Source organism: Temnothorax curvispinosus, unplaced genomic scaffold, assembly GCF_003070985.1.
Source record: "Temnothorax curvispinosus isolate PA1 unplaced genomic scaffold, ASM307098v1 QBEX01005269.1, whole genome shotgun sequence".
Lineage (NCBI taxonomy): Eukaryota > Metazoa > Arthropoda > Insecta > Hymenoptera > Formicidae > Temnothorax > Temnothorax curvispinosus.
In genome coordinates, this window is record NW_020215049.1 from 55620 (window position 1) to 72044 (window position 16425).

General features: G+C 38.1%; 5 protein-coding genes across 5 annotated transcripts in view; 4 read left to right on the forward strand and 1 right to left on the reverse strand.

Moving 5' to 3' along the window:
• The first annotated feature begins 2238 nt into the window (after positions 1–2238).
• Positions 2239–4477, forward strand: LOC112454670 (uncharacterized aarF domain-containing protein kinase 1). The gene is made up of 2 exons (XM_025016169.1): positions 2239–2628; positions 2830–4477. The coding sequence occupies exon 2, from the start codon at positions 2850–2852 to the stop codon at positions 4416–4418; it is 1569 nt and encodes a 522-aa protein (XP_024871937.1). The 5' UTR covers positions 2239–2628; positions 2830–2849; the 3' UTR covers positions 4419–4477.
• A 97-nt stretch (positions 4478–4574) lies between these two features.
• Positions 4575–6219, reverse strand: LOC112454673 (39S ribosomal protein L11, mitochondrial). The gene is made up of 3 exons (XM_025016171.1): positions 6072–6219; positions 5588–5777; positions 4575–5070 (listed from the first exon to the last, which is right to left on the reverse strand). The coding sequence occupies exons 1-3, from the start codon at positions 6204–6206 to the stop codon at positions 4808–4810; spliced, it is 588 nt and encodes a 195-aa protein (XP_024871939.1). The 5' UTR covers positions 6207–6219; the 3' UTR covers positions 4575–4807.
• Positions 6220–6535: 316 nt separating this feature from the next.
• Positions 6536–7530, forward strand: LOC112454671 (THAP domain-containing protein 1-like). Its single transcript, XM_025016170.1, has 2 exons — positions 6536–6706; positions 6782–7530. The coding sequence occupies exons 1-2, from the start codon at positions 6554–6556 to the stop codon at positions 7502–7504; spliced, it is 876 nt and encodes a 291-aa protein (XP_024871938.1). The 5' UTR covers positions 6536–6553; the 3' UTR covers positions 7505–7530.
• A 98-nt stretch (positions 7531–7628) lies between these two features.
• LOC112454669 (peptidyl-prolyl cis-trans isomerase-like 2) lies at positions 7629–14381 on the forward strand. The gene is made up of 9 exons (XM_025016168.1): positions 7629–8105; positions 8210–8579; positions 8706–8871; positions 8953–9104; positions 9184–9307; positions 9393–9541; positions 13372–13523; positions 13608–13940; positions 14019–14381. The coding sequence occupies exons 1-9, from the start codon at positions 8074–8076 to the stop codon at positions 14107–14109; spliced, it is 1569 nt and encodes a 522-aa protein (XP_024871936.1). The 5' UTR covers positions 7629–8073; the 3' UTR covers positions 14110–14381.
• Positions 14382–14876: 495 nt separating this feature from the next.
• Positions 14877–16425, forward strand: part of LOC112454678 (leupaxin) — a 42260-nt gene continuing 40711 nt past the window's right edge. Inside the window, exon 1 of the mRNA XM_025016191.1 lies at positions 14877–15048. Within this exon, the coding sequence (XP_024871959.1) occupies positions 15036–15048 (13 nt within the window). The 5' untranslated portion in view covers positions 14877–15035. The remainder of the gene's footprint in view (positions 15049–16425) is intronic.

Consider the following 16425-nt stretch of genomic DNA (forward strand, 5'->3'; position numbering starts at 1 on the left):
ATATATTATTTTTTCGGTCCCTCTCTTTTTCTCTCCTCTTCCTCCATTACCTCCATTCTCCATTATTTCAATCAAAATAAGTTAAATGTACCAATGCCTGGACCCGTACCTATGTCTGGACATTTTATCATTTTAGTGTTTAAATAAGTTATAACGCGAATTAAAATCAAAGAATCAAAGATAAAAATATTTTTCTTTATATTATATTTTTAGTTTTGATTTTAATTCGCGTTATATTTATTTTGTATAAAAACTAAAATAAATAAAGGTCTTAAAGTATCCCAGCATTGATACATATTTACCTTGTATGTATGTATATTTTCTGATATTATTAGAATTTATATATTATATGTGTATTCTAAGAATTGAGACCGAATATTTTCTTTTCAAATAGCTGTTAAGAGGAAATTACATATATATTTATATTTTTGACTGTTTGTAAATCTAGCATGCTTATACAATATGTTATATATGTAAAAGAATAAGAATTTTTTTTTAAGATAATTTTTAAATCGCTGTAAGTGGTTGCTTCTATTTTAAGAATCACATGAAACTATACGAAAAAATACTGTTTTGCTTTAAACGTGGTTTCCAAAATAAGGACAAAGTATCATTCTATACGTATAAATGTCTAATCGAAATGTCTTTTACATTTAACCCTTTAACGCGCTTGTCAATAATAACTAACATATGTACGAATCCATTTTTTGATAAATATTATTGCAGTGTGAGTACAACCCATAAATACTTAAACTTATTATTCCTTACGGAAGTAGCCAATATAGGCTGCGTGGCCGCGCCGGTGCGGCGCGGCGTGGCGGCTCGCAGTTTTACGTTTCACTGGTCGCGCGAAGGTAAATACATTTTTTTCTAGTCTTTCTTAATATATATAGAAACAAAACTGCAATATCACAAATTTTCCTATAAATGAAACTTTTTCACTAAAAAAGGTTTCATGTCCATTAGTGGAAAAATAAAAAAGTTGAGTTTTATAACTCGTATTTTTTTATGCAAAAAAATTTATTTTTATACCAGTAAATAGTTTTTAAAATTTTATACATTTCGTCATTTACGAAGTTTTGATCACCTCTACAAACCCACCAAGTTTTATTAAAATCGGAGAGTGATACGTATCTGGGAGCCTTTTCTTGTCAGTGAAAACTGAATAGCTATTTTTAACAGTTTTCAAATTATCTTAAAAAATGGTTTAGGGTATTCCACAAACTCGCACTTTATCTCTTCTTTAAATAACATACATCCAACAAACACAGTAAAAGTAACATGTAAATAATAAAAACAGAGGTACATACAATTTAAATATATAATATAAATAAACATGAATCAGAAAGTCGATTTTGTGTATCTTCAAACGAGGTAAAAATTACAAAAATGAGAAAATTTACTAGAGTATCTACGATTTCATTTGTCAATGTTCTCTTGTAATTTTCGATTCACGGTAATTATGAAAGAGAGGGGCTCCCTCACCAATTTGGCTAAAACTTTACAGTTTTGTGTATATATTTTGGTGCGTAAAACATGAATCTACAGATAGATCTATAAACTTATATATAAGTTAAAATTATCGCTCTCAATTAGGAAAAAAGTATATAAAGTACCAAAGTTGACAGTTGCGTGATGGTTAGGACAGTTCTGTCATTTACTTATTATATACTTTGTATTTATAGACTTTTTAATATGCCAATTATTTTCTGCTTTAAAAAAAGCATAATAATTAATTCTATTTCTATTATCTTTTTTAACCATTTAATTCGATAATCGATATATTATGACATATTCGGTACAACAAAACTGCATATTTTCCAAAGAAAATAATAATTTGTTTTTTGTTAAAAAAAAAAAGATAATAGAAATAGAGTTATTATGCTTTTTTAAAAGCAGAAAATAATTGGCATATTTGAAAAGTACGTCTATAAATACAAAGTATATAATAAATGACACACATCCTATATAACCACGCGCAACTGTCAACTTTAGTATTTAATAACTTTTTTCCTAATGGAGAGCCACAATTTTTAACTTATAGATTCATGTTTATTTACGCACTAAAATACACAAAATTGTGAAGTTTCAGCTAAAAATGATCGGTGAGGAAAAGCCCCTCTCCTTATTCATAATTACCCTAATATCGTTGTTTTTGTGGTAAAAAATACAAATAGAATACAGTTAATACGGAGCGCGTATATACTTGGCGCTTTTTTTACCTTCTCTTGATGATAATAATAATGTAAGTTTTGCACTCCGGTCCATTGCCCCGAAAAAAATCTTCTCGTATTAGGTTATCTACGATTATCTTACGGTTATCTAATTTTCTATTGACGCGTTTCGTCCACGTGGTTGAACCGAGGACCGATAAACCCGGGTTGATCCAACTATTTAGCAACCGTTAGTGAAAGTATCGTACATTTAGGATATTGGCCAAAAGTGTGTAACAAAGTTGGCACAGAATTTGGTAAAGACTCGCCTCGGGAGATATGTAGGCTACAATGAGGTTAGCTTAACCGCTTCCCGAAACATTCCTCGATCGCTGGATTTGATGTCACGGGACGCCGTTCTCGTGTCACGCGAATTTATGAGGATTTTTAATCGTTACTTTATACTCTTTAATAGGTTAGTGCATTATGCAATTTTATAATTATGCTTTATTAATTATATTTATGCAACGTTATTAGTTATACTTATTAGTTATGCTTATGTAACGTTTATAATGTATCCTAAGAAAGAATATGCTAATTTCGTTGTTTTTTCCGATTAAAATTATTATGATGCGTTTCAACTTTGTTGGGAATTTAAAGCAAGGACCTCTTGTAGGAATTGTCAATCAAGTGGCAATGTTGACATCCAGAAGGCTGCTCAAAGCCGCCGCTATTGGGACGATAGGGTTGGGTACTCTGGCTTCTCTCAGGGTAAACGAGTATGACGTCGGTGCCATTGGCATTGTAAGGCTAGGCCGTGCTGCGCTCACGGTATTCGAAATAGGCCGTCATTACAAAAGGGAATTGTATGACACCAAGTTGGACAAGTCGTCGATGGAGTATTTGGAGGTGAAATCGAACGTTCACAAGTATGGGGCGCAGAAACTATTGGAGCTCTGCTGCGCCAACAAGGGGGTGTACATCAAGGTGGGACAGCATGTAGGTGCATTGGACTACCTGCTCCCTCAGGAGTATGTACACACCATGCGGGTGTTGCATAGTTCCGCGCCTCAGTCCTCGTTCAAGGATGTTCTGACTGTGATCAAGGAGGACTTTAAGAAAGATCCGTATGAGATATTTCAGAGCATCGATCCGGAACCCCTGGGCACTGCCAGCCTCGCACAGGTGCACAGAGCTGTGCTGAGAAACGGCGATGTAGTGGCTGTGAAGGTGCAGCATCGCGCTGTCAAAAGCAACTCTTACGTCGACATCAAAACCATGTCGGCTTTGGTGAGCATCACGTCATTGGTGTTTCCGGATTTTAAGTTTGACTGGTTAGTTAGTGAGACGAAAAGAAACGTCCCACAGGAGTTGGATTTTGCCCTTGAAGGCAGGAACGCCGAAAAAGTACAGAGGATTTTCAGCAACTACCAATGGCTGAAAGTACCAAAGATACACTGGGACGCGTCGTCGTCTCGCGTACTCACGATGGAGTTCCTGGACGGCGGACAGGTGAACGATCTGGAGTACATGCGCGCCCATCAGCTGAATCCGTACGAGGTCAGCAGCAAGCTTGGTCGACTGTACAGCCAAATGATCTTCATCGAGGGTTTTGTTCACTCGGATCCGCATCCTGGTAACATCCTGGTGCGCAATCGCGACTCCCGGGCGGAGATTATCTTACTGGATCACGGTCTCTACGCTAATCTGTCCGATCAGTTTCGCTGGGACTACTCAAAACTGTGGCTGGCGATCCTCGACGGCGATCGGGTGGCTATGAAGGAATACTGCACGCGTCTCGGTGTCGCTGATTACTACGGTCTTCTTTCATGCATGGTGTCGGGCAGAACATGGGACACCATCATGTCGGGCGTACGTAAAACTCCTTATAATATCCACGAGAAGGATATGTTTCAGCAGAACATCCCGAACTTGCTGCCGCAAATCAGCACCGTGTTGGATCGCGTCAACCGGCAGATGCTGCTGATCCTCAAGACCAACGATCTGATGCGCGGTATCGAGTACTCGCTGCGCACTCAGTTCAGAATGTCGGCCATGATGGAGATGTCCAAGTGTTGCGTGCGTTCCGTATACAGCGAGAAGCTCAGGCAATGCTCAAATGTGTGGGAAAAATGCTGGATCTCGTTGGCGGAGCGCTGGGCGCTTCTCAAGTTGTCGTTCTATTATGTGTACCTAGGCTTGATACACTTCGACCTGAACAACTCGGTCAATTCTCTATGGACGAAAGATTTTTACCCGTTTTAATGAAGGCTTTAGTTTAGACTAAATGCGTTTTTAATACGATTAGATATGAATTGTTGCTCTTTGGAAAGTCTATTTTTTAAACCAGAAAGTTCTTTTTCCCAAAAAAGTCCTACAGAAATCTTTTTTACTAATACTATAGATAAGCATAATTCGTTACTCTGTATATACTAACTTATAAAATATGTACATTTTATTCATTCTTTTTATACGTCTACCTCTTAATTAGTCAACACCATTGGAGAAGATTAAATTATTTGCATTCAAACTTATATTTTTTTAAATAACCTTTGTCGAAAGATTCTCGCGTTTTTTATTTTATATTTATATTTATATCTGTATATGTACAATAATTACAATAGAGACAAAAGTTTAGATATTCTAGTTACAAATTAGTTTGTTCTGAGTACTTTGCTCTCTTTAGCTAATCGAAGCTGCTCCTGATACTCCGCGATTGCTGCTTCCCTATCTTTCAGGAATTGCGCGTACTCTACCGGGTCTATATCGCGCACGATCTCGATGCCGCATGTGCGAGCAGCGCCGATTATCAATTCACACATCCGCTCTAGAGTCAGCAACGCATTGGGTGGATCCTCTATCTTGATCTTGGCGATCTCGTATAAATGTTTCAGAGTTATTTTGCCAGCTACTTCACCTACGAAAGAAAATACTCATGAATTTGTTTTCATAATTTTTTTGTATGTTAAATTAGTTTTGTTGAAGTATCAAGAAACTATGACAATTAGTTCACAACTCGAGGGCAAAACGATAAATTAAGAACCAAGAAGAAATTAAGAATCAAATTAAAGGGAAGGATCTGGATAGCCAAATCTGTCGAGAACAGATTTCAAAAGTATCTGCTGTGAATTCTGTTGATAGAATGCCAGCAGAAATATAACAAAATTTGCTAACACAATATAATCGCAGATTTATTGTAGAAACTGAGCAGAATCTGTCATTTCATAATCATTCAAATGGTTTATTTCACTTAAATGTTTACGAAATGACAGATTCTGTTCGGTTTCTGCCAACAATCTGCTATCAGACTATATCGATAGGCTCTGTCAGCAAAACATGAGTTTAATGCAGATGATACCAAATCTGTTGCGATATCTGAGCAAATATGCTGTCATACTGCAGGCAGTTTGCTTACTAGGAATTTGTATGCATACCTTTCTTTATCCTCCCTTTCTGTATCCCAGCGGCCTGTTTCAAGTAGTACGTCGTTGGCGGCTTGTGGATCACCAGATCGTACGTTCTGTCTGAATGCACCTTCACGCGACACGGTAAAGGAATGCCCTCCTTGATGTTGGCTGTTCTCTTATTGAAGTCTTTACAAAAGTTCTCAATGTTGATATTCCTCTGAAATCAAAGTCACTCATGTTAAACGTCGCGTGTTGAAGACCGGAACAGATCTCGCAAACTTCGCATGATTAACGGTAAAGAAGATTAAAGTTGGAATCTGGGAAGTGTGATAAACTCCTGCAAACAAGCCAAGAAATCGAACATTCTACTGATATTCAGCGGTATTATAAACTAATGTACAGCGGTTATAAAAACATATACAGCAATGTTATAAATTGATATATAGTAGTATTATAAATTAATATTCAGTGGTATTATAAAATAGTATACAGTAGTATTCGCGATCCTAACCTGTCCGAGCTGGGATCCAAGCGGCGGCGCGGACGATGCCATCCCTGCGGGAATATCCACACGCAGCTTCGACGAGTGATCGATCTTCTCGATCAGTTTCCTGCCCATTTTCATTCTTCCCATTGTCTTCGACATCTTTATAACTGTTGTGGCTGTCCGAACACCCTAAACTAAAAAACTGTCCAAACCGAAAATCTAACCTAACCTAACCTGATCGAGGCGCACGCACAACGCACAACCGAGAACCGAGAACGAGAAGGTAAACAGCAGAGTCGCAGAGTTTCTTTAGTTGTTGTCAGTTTTGCGAGGCGCGACAAACATCGGTCGTTACGAGACGCGCGAGGGAAGCATCGCTTTTCGCTTTTTACAACGAAGATCCACTATTGGCTTTCAGAGCGAGAAGTACGGCGGCAGACGTGCAGTGTGCAGTTCGCGTTGTTTTTTTTTCTTTTTTCGATCAAGTCTACACGGGAAATACGGGAATGGCTGGCTGCTGCGTCCCTGGTTGCAGCAACTCGACGACCAAGGGATTTTCATTGAGAAGCTTCCCTACGAATCGCGAGCGCAGAGAACGATGGATCGCCAATATTGGTATACCGAACTGGGAACCCAGTGTCAACAGTCGCGTATGCGAGGTATGATTTTCTTGGATCTTGTATCTTGTGTCGGTTGTAGAATGATCAATAAGAAATTTATCCGTTTTCGAACAGGCGCATTTTGCCAAGAACATGTGGGAGAAGGACCGTTGTGACGGCAAGCGCAAACTGAAATTGAACGCTGTGCCCACGATTTTTGCGTCTCATTCTGTGCCGGACGACTTTCCTGCTTTATTGGAAAACTTTAACAAAGACAACAATGTCGTAAACATGCTCATCGCGAGTCTGACGGACGAAGGAAAAGTTAAGATAAATTTTCAGTATCAGTTGCATTCTGACAATATTGAACAACTGAAGAATGAACCATCAAAGGATTCTTCAAGCATGCTTGCATCTGTGAACATGAAAGAAGAGACGGATTGGAAGAAACGATGTGAGGAATTGACGCATCTATTGACAAAGAGCGAAAGTGAATGCAAGAAACTTCAGGACGCTATGAAAAGGCGCGAGGAATTGTTTAACAGGATAATAAAAAAGAGTTACAGATGCGGACAGATTTTAAAGAAACGCTTGAGGAAACTGAGAGAAGAAAGGCAAACTTACGACAAGTTAAAGATTAGATTGAGAGAGATTTTCAATGAGGATCAGATTAAGGCTCTCATCAATCAGGGAGTGAGCCGAGAATGGTCTGATGAGACGATTAAGCGGGCTATTCGGCTGAGGCTTACGTGTGGTAGCGTCGGGTACCAACAGATTTTAGAACAAAATATTCCTTTGCCTTCGGAACGAACCCTTCGAAGAAAAATGAACAATGTTGAGTTACACGAAGACGTGTAAAATAAAACTTCGAAGACTTAAGCATATAGGTTTTTTTATTTTTATTGCATTGTAACGAGTATCTTGCATATTGCGGTATATAGTTTTAAACGCACGACAAATGAATTGATTTTCATGCAAAAAAAAAGAAATTTTGACATATGTACAATTTCTTATTTTGCATCTTCAATAGTTTCGATGGGATTCGTAAAGTTGTCTCTGTTAGAAGTATAACGTTATAAATATTTGAATGATTTAGAATAGTAATCTTTTTAGAATAAGCTGTTTTTTTACATTTTTTTTTTTTTTTTTTTAATTAAAAAAGTGTTATTGTGTTATTGAACGTCGCGGTCAATTCCGCCATGTTTGTTCCAATTCAAAGTGGACCAATAGAATCGGAAGTCTCGACAAGACTTCCATCTCTATATACGGTTAACTATTCAATGGACAAACCATAAGCAAACATGGCAACGAGTATCCGAAAAATTCGGAGTTTTGTCATTTGTGCTATGTTTGGTTAGCTCTTCGATTATTATTTGTTTGACATTGCTGCGATATTTTCTTGTGTAAGACAGTAGAGCTACTTCAAAATGGGGAAACGCCAGCATCAGAAGGATAAGATGTGAGTTGCTTTATTGTCCACATAACCACTTTATCATATACTTCTGACTATAAAGGTATTTGGCTCTTATTTTCCAATTGTCTAACAAGCTTTTGATTTCTCAGGTACTTAACGTACACGGAGTGGTCGACGTTGTATGGCGGGAGGAAATCTGGAACAAATCTGGAAACGAGTGAGGAGAAGACGTTCAGGCGATTGCCGTACGATCATTGCTGCTTGTCTCTGCAGCCCTTCGAGCATCCCTACTGTGACCTGCATGGCAATGTGTATGAACTAGAAGCTATTTTGCAGTATATAAAGCAATACAGGCACAATCCGATAACGGGGAAACCACTGGACGCTAAAAGTCTAATCAAATTGAATTTTTACAAGAATCCGCAGGGTGAATACCAATGCCCTGTACTTTTTAAATTGTTCACGAAACATTCGCACATTGTCGCCATTAAAACCACGGGAAATGTATTCTCTCACGAGGCAAGTGTATAAAGTATAAATATTTATATTTTTTTAAATTAATTTATCTCACTTTAGAGGCTATTTTATTTTATAACTCTTTGTACAAAACATAACAAGAGAATTATTCTTTAATTATTCTTTCAGGCTGTTGAACAGTTGAATATAAAAACTGGGAATTGGAAAGATTTGATAAACGATCAACCATTCACACGCAAGGATATTATTACGATTCAGGACCCGAATAATGCAATGAAATTTAATCTGTCCACATTCCATCACATTAAAAATAACATAAGAGTGGAAGATGAAGGTAGGCTTTGTAATTCAAAAGGAATTAGTTCTACAGTTCTCTATTTTTGTAAGCTATATGTATATGAACGATATTTTTCAGAGACTGTGAGAGAAAGGAACAATCCAAATGCAAAATTAAAAACCGTATCGGCAGAGACTAAAGAGATCCTGGCGGAATTGGAGAGAGACTACAAGCCGTCGAAAAACGAAAAAGATGAGGCATCTATACAGAAGGCTGACAAATTTAACGCTGTTCGTATATTGTTTGCAAGAATTTTCCTCCGAATGTCAGAGAAGTACTTCCTTATTTAATTGTACTTGCATTATTTAGGCGCACTATTCCACCGGTGCGGTTGCTGCAGGATTTACTTCGACAATAATGCCGGCAGAGACTACCCATCAGGCGGCTGTAATCGCAGAAGATCTGGTACGTTACGAGAGGATCAAGAAGAAAGGTAATCGTGGTTGTGCCGATTGTCGCTCGAACTTGCGAAAGTAGAAATAATTCTAATTTATTCTTGTTTATCTTTTTTCACTTAGGATATGTGAGATTACTCACGAACTTCGGGGCTTTGAATCTTGAACTCCACTGTGACTTGGTTCCGAAAACTTGCGAGAACTTCACGAAGCACTGCCAGAACGGTTATTATGACGGCACGAAGTTCCACAGGTCGATACGGAATTTTATGGCAAGTACACTGAGCACGACGGCGAGCATTTAAAATTCAAATGCATTTCGAGAATTAAAGAACCTCACCCACTTTATTAAGAGGTTTTGGGCTATAAACGCACACACTTGACTTGTATATGCATGCATTTGTAGAGGAGGTTGATAAAAATAATAATAACATAGTCTCAAAGTCTCAAAAACGTGGGGAAAGACTTTCTTGGGCGTGAATTTCGTATATTACCATATGTTAGATTAGCAATTGGCATTAAAAATTTTGCACTGTTTAACTTAAATATAATATTACTAATCTTATATAAAATATATTTTATAATATCGTTCAGACTTCCTTTGCGCCTAGGGCACTTTCCCGTGGTGATGGCGTTAACGAACAAACTTACTGATTTGTTCGGTTAAGACTCAGGCCTGCGGCTGGTTTGCACTTTTCGGTTAAAAAATAAAAAAACTCAAACGCAAGAATTAAGCTGCCATTTGAGCATATTGAAGATATTTTTATATCATTTTCTGACAATTCTAATGCCTGTATCAGACTACGGATTGGGATTGAGATTGGATTGTTTGACCAATCAGAGCAAAGTTTACTAAACTTGAGATCAGTTTTCTCTGTTCTGATTAATTAAATTTCAATCCAATCTCAATCTCAATCCGTAATCTGATACGGGCTTAACGATGAAGATAATAATAATGAATAGGTATTAGGCTCCTGGTACTCCCCGCTTCTATCCTTGTTTAAGGAGGTTCGCTTATTAGTCGAAAGTCAATTTACCTTAGTCTTAATTTTTTTATATGATTTACATAAACACTTTACGCAAATAATCCCAAAAGTTAAGCAATATTGACCGATAGTTTTTTTGTAATATTCAGAAGTTGACCACTTTGAGCCTATCGCCTCATGAGAAACGGTCGCTCTGAGGTAAATGATCACTGATTTAGCACACACTTAGCCAACTTAGGACTTTGAAAAACTAGCATTTGACAGATGAAACATCAAGGATTGCAAATATGTCATTAGACTCGTGAAAATGTCAACAAATTAATAAACAGCTATACGAGTCAAACGCGGTACGTAGTGCGCAAGTAAAGAAATTAATAGTTACAGAAGTAACGAATTACAATGTATATAATATACATATACATATATTCTAACTTAATAAACTGCGCGCCGATTATTTGTCGGACTTGAAACACAGCTATCGAATATTCTTTACAGTTTTTTAAAATAATTAAATCGCGTTGATTTAATTTCGGGGAGGGAAGGGTATTAATGTTCCAACGATAGCTGTATTTCAAGTCCGTGCAAATAATCGGCGCGCAGTTTATTAAGTTGGAATATATGTATATGTATATTATATACATTGTAATTCGTTACTTCTGTAACTATTAATTTCTTTACTTGCGCACCACGTACCGCGCTTGACTCGTATGGCTGTTTATTAATTTATCAAGGATTGCATAAAAACTTAAAAAATAGGATTTTACCGTGTGGATTTAAAGCTTTATTGTCACGAAGTTACTTTTATCTCGTGGATCGAATTAGTAATGACAGATGTTGCCATTGCTAACGCAATAGCTGATGCGAACTCAACCTCACGAACAGTGTTTAACCACTAATCATGAATCCACGACACGCAATTATCAATGTATTAATCATTTTAAGTCTTTAATATTCTCTGACAATTATTCATATAGGTTTTTATAAATTGTTTGTGATTTTTCTTTTACTTTATAATGTTGGATAATAAGTACCCGAGTCGTTGACGCTCTCATACTTCGGCATATATTTGTTAATATTCTATACACTAATAATTTACGAAGAATATAGCACATAACTAGCATCAACAATTCATTATACTAATATTGCATATAATTCGGGATCGTTGTAATGACATTATTATTCAATCGCATTTTTGACTCCAAAGTAATAGGCGAACCTCCTTAATGACATCAGAAGCGAGAAATACTAAGAATTGACATGTTGAGAATTATTGCGTGTTATTTCCAAATAAAAAGATATTTGCATAAAATAACACTTCAGATCATTTCAGTACACTTCGAAAATACTCCGAGGTTTATCTCTTTCCTTTGAGGCTTTATATTACATTCATTTTACAGCTGTTTATTAACTGTTAAGGGAAAGGGACCTCGGAGTATTTTCAAAGTGTGCTGAAGTGATCTGAAGTGTTATTTCATGCAAATATCTTTTTATTTGGAAATGGCACGCAAGAATTCTCAACATGTCAATTCTTAACGTTTCTCGCTTCTGACGTCATTAAACAAGAATAGAAGCGGCGAGTACCCTGACGAAAATTAAGAAGCTTTATAAAGCGTTGACAACCGTTCAATGAGGGTTTTTTGAGAGTTTATACGCTTTCAAACTTTATAAGAACGCTTACACAACGTCGTTGGATTTTGAACGCTTCCAGAACGCTTATAAAACGCTATATATAACGTTTCATGAAAGTTCTGAAATGCTGAAGCAACGCTTTTCAGAGAACGCTCAGTATACGCTGCGTACAGTGAGTTTGCTGTCAGATTTTTCAAACGTTCAGCAAACGCTTTTCCCAACGTCGTAAGACAAGCGTTTTTAATCCGTTCAGCAAACGCTATTCCGATGGCGAATTGTATAGGCGCAGTGAACGATTTGTAAGGCGTTAACGCAAACGGCTTGGAGACGCCCAAGAAACGCTTTTCCCGACTCCGTAACACGCGTTTTCCTTCCATTCAGCAAACGTTCTTCTAACAATGCCGCTAGGCGGCGCATCTTTCTCGCATTTAAAATAGCCGCGTATATAAGCAGACCCCCTGCGAGGCGAAAAGCAGATTTTAACATTTAACGCTCTTTACGCCGTTTCTTCTAACGACAAGAGTAAAGCGGGGAGCACACACTTCTGCACAACGCATAATGCGTAAGCATAAGAAAATTGATTGGTCTATTTCCTTGCACATGTGTATGGACCAATCAATTTTCTTATGGTTACGCATTATGCGTTGTGCAGAAGTGTGTGTCCAGGCCCTAAAGGTCTATCCAGACAAACTTGCATAGGTGCATAACCATATGCATAAAGAAACGGATTGGTCTATTTCTTTATGCACATGCATATGGACCAATCAAATCTCTTATGCTTATGTTTATGCGCTATGCAAGTTTGTCTGGATTGACCTTAAACGCTCAATAGAGGCTGCACGCAGTTTCCAATGATGAAAGCAAACGCTTTCAACTTATTATAAACGCTTAACAGAGGACCTCTAAACTCTCAGCAAACATCATACGTCATGTAAACGCTGTGCAAACTCTCAAAAACGTTATATACAAACGCCTTTCAAACGCTGCAGCGTTGCAATTTCCGCTCTACGAACTCCCTACTGACCGTTTCTAAACTCTTAACGAACTTCCGCAAACGCTCACGTAAACATCAAACAAACGTTTATGAAACTTCTCATTTTCGCCAGGGTACCAGGAGCCTTAAGACTGGTAAGTTCGGGTCTACAATAGGTGTTTTAAGCCTTAAGTCTTAAGAAATTGATCAATCACATTCGAATTCGAGGAAAATAATCGACTGTGATTGGTCAATTTCTTAAGGCTTAGGGCTTAAAACACCTATTGTAGACCTGGACTAACTAAAATGGTCATAACTTTTTTCGCCCATACTAGAACCTAAACTTATTTTTCTAGTGACGTACACAACAATACCACAACAAAATAGCATATGATTCAATGTTGTGCACCAATGGCCCATTTTGGGCGAGGTTCTTTCGCACGTTCCTTTTTTTACTTTCTTGTTTTGACTTTTTTATTTCACGAAATGATCGAAATATTCCGTTTTCCTGCAGATCCAGGGCGGTGATCCGACCAACACGGGCAACGGCGGCAAATCTATTTGGGGCAAACCATTTGAGGACGAGTTCAAGCCGAATCTGGTTCATCAAGGCAGAGGCATTTTGTCTATGGCAAACTCAGGTCCAAACACCAACGGATCCCAATTGTAAGATTAAAGAGAAAACGAAGAACTGGCATTTTGCATAATTACGCCGTAACTTTTCTTATGAATTTCGTATTGTCGTTTTAGTTTTATTACGTTCCGATCGTGCAGACATCTCGATCGTAAGCACGCAGTCTTCGGGAAGATCGTCGGAGGCTTAGACACGTTGAACGTGATGGAAAGAGTGGAGGTAGACAATAAAGATCGACCGATAGAAGACATAGTTATCCAGGCGGTCCAGGTCTTCGTGGATCCTTTTCAGGAAGCCGACGATCAGCTCGCCGTGGAACGAGTCGCCGAAGCCGAACGATTAGCCCAAGAAGCGAGTCAGAGTAAATCGGCGGACAAAACGGATAAAAACGACACCCAGAAGATCTATCGCTCGGGCATAGGAAAATATGTGAAATTGGAGCAGGAAAAGTAAGATCTCTATCGCGCTTTCGCGAATCGAGATTTGTCAGCTTCGTCCGTTTATGCAACCTTTAATTCGATTTCCAGATTGGACAAATGGGGCGGAAACGCGGAGCCTGCAAAAAAGAAGAAGGTCCCGTCGCAGTCGTACGGAGATTTCTCCTCTTTCACCTTCTAATGGATTATTAAAATACTTAGAATAACAAATGTATATAGCACATTTACATAATCTAGTTTACTATATATATATATATATGTATCATTTTTCTGACAGTTTGCTGTATATACGTAAAGCCTCTGGCATTCCAAAGTCCTTATTGAGGAGTTAAAAGACAAAAATCGAATAGTATATAACTCATACAAAATGAGGAACATTGATTATTACATATAATGTAAATATGTGATTCCCCGATTGTCGAAAATATAATCCTTAAAAAAGCTTAAGATATACCAACGAGAAATTAAATAAAGAATTTTTATTAAATTAATAATCATTTCTTGTCGCAAATTTTAATTTAAAGTTAAATTTAGATTTAACCCTATTCACTCCAACCCCTTTTTCCGCTTTTTTAATTCTCGCATCATAACTCACGAACGAATTGACGAAATTTAATGTTCCAAAGCGCAAATTAAAGCTACTACTTTTAGCATTAATTTGCGCTTTGGAACATTAAATTTCGTCAATTCGTTCGTGAGTTATGATGCGAGGATTAGAAACTCGCGGGGACACGAAAGGTCTGGTTGGAGCGAATAGGGTTAATTTTGCACTAAATTTACAGCGCTTCATGAGATTACTCGATTTAGGGTAACTCGTGCTATTTTATATTTTCTGGATAAAAGTCTTTGCTCAGATACGCTCGGGGGCTCCGCGACGCCTAGGGCGGCTCCTGGTCCGGTCGAGGACCGGAGCCGGAGCCTCCATGTTTGACGTTCGCCGCGCGGGCGTGCGAGTACCGCGAGTCGGAGCGGACTGAGTTGTCCAGTGCGCGGTGACGTGAGGGCCGCGTTTTCTCGACAATCGGCACGACCTTTTCAGGCGGGCGGAGGCGGCCGCAATACTCTGGAATTTTGTGAGACGGCAGTCCCGTCTTCCTGGCTCGCATCATGGATGACCTGGGTGAGTAAAGTTCCCGGAAAGATCCGGCCAGACACCGAGTTAACCTCCCACTGGCGCGCCTAGCTCGCCTGTCACAAGGACGACGCGACGTGGGGATGCTGCAGCTCGTCGGTCCACGATCGCGTGGACACCCACGTCGCCGAGCGCTAGATAGGTACTCTTTCGTCGAGCGACGCTCGTTTCCATTCACACCTGTCAAAGACGTTTCTTGGAATCGAGGTTACGTTTTCTTCTGTTTGTTTTTTATCGAAGACCGTGATTGGCACTTTGAGACGTATATATTCGTTTACGTCCGCAGTGTATGTATACAGGAACGTTGGTTCTTATTATTAGCATTTAGCAATCGGAAGCGCGCACAGCACCATTACACTATCATTAAGAACGTTGACAGTTCGAGATGCGCTCCCGTTTCCATTCGCCAGGTAGGAGTGCTGGAATTTTGTTGGGGTATGAATATCGTCGTTTCCCTCTTCTCTGAGCGTTTATCGAAGATGTCATTGCTTTGAGACGCGTATCTTGACGCGAGATTGAAATACTATACTGTCGTTCAGCAACGAATATCGTTATATATATTTTACTGCATGATAATGCAGTAAATAAGCAGTAAATGCAGAATAATAAACGAGTTGCAAGGAATCGAATTTTATTGACAACTACAAATTGGCGCCAGTTTTTGATATCAGATCTTTCCCAGACAACATGCATGCATGTCTCAAATCTGGCCATATGACATCTTAAAAATGTCATTAAAACGTCTTCAAGACATCTCATGATATGACGTCTTTAAGATGGTTTAATAACGTCTTTAAGACGTGTTATGTTTCGATTTGAGACATTGTGTTCACACAGTTTATACGAAGCACGCGTATACTTAAAAAGCAAGAAATTATTTTAAATTATTATTTTATTAACAACAATTATCTTTCTCTACGTTTTTATTACTTCTTGTATATACTCTTCTGCTCTTTCTCATTTATAATATATAACTAATACCAGCTTTTTTATTTTTATTCTCAATCTTTCTGTTCCTAACAAAAATCGATTCCTTTACAGTTCTACACTTATGCATCACTTTAACAATTACACCATGAGAGCCCAGACAATTTGGTATTCTACATACTTGTTTTGCGAATTTTATAATCTGACCATATTTTATCGATTTTAATTTGTAAGTGACGGTTATTGTTATATCACAATGAAGATGATCTTATTACAGGGCGAAACATTTGTTCGCATTATTTATTAATACATTATTAGTGCGTACACCTTGGTTCGTTAACCCCCTTTTGCACATCCTTCGTTTTTAATTTTTTGAACCTTGAACTATTATTATTTTTATTATTTTATCATCGGAAATAAGGTAAATGTTTGAAAGTA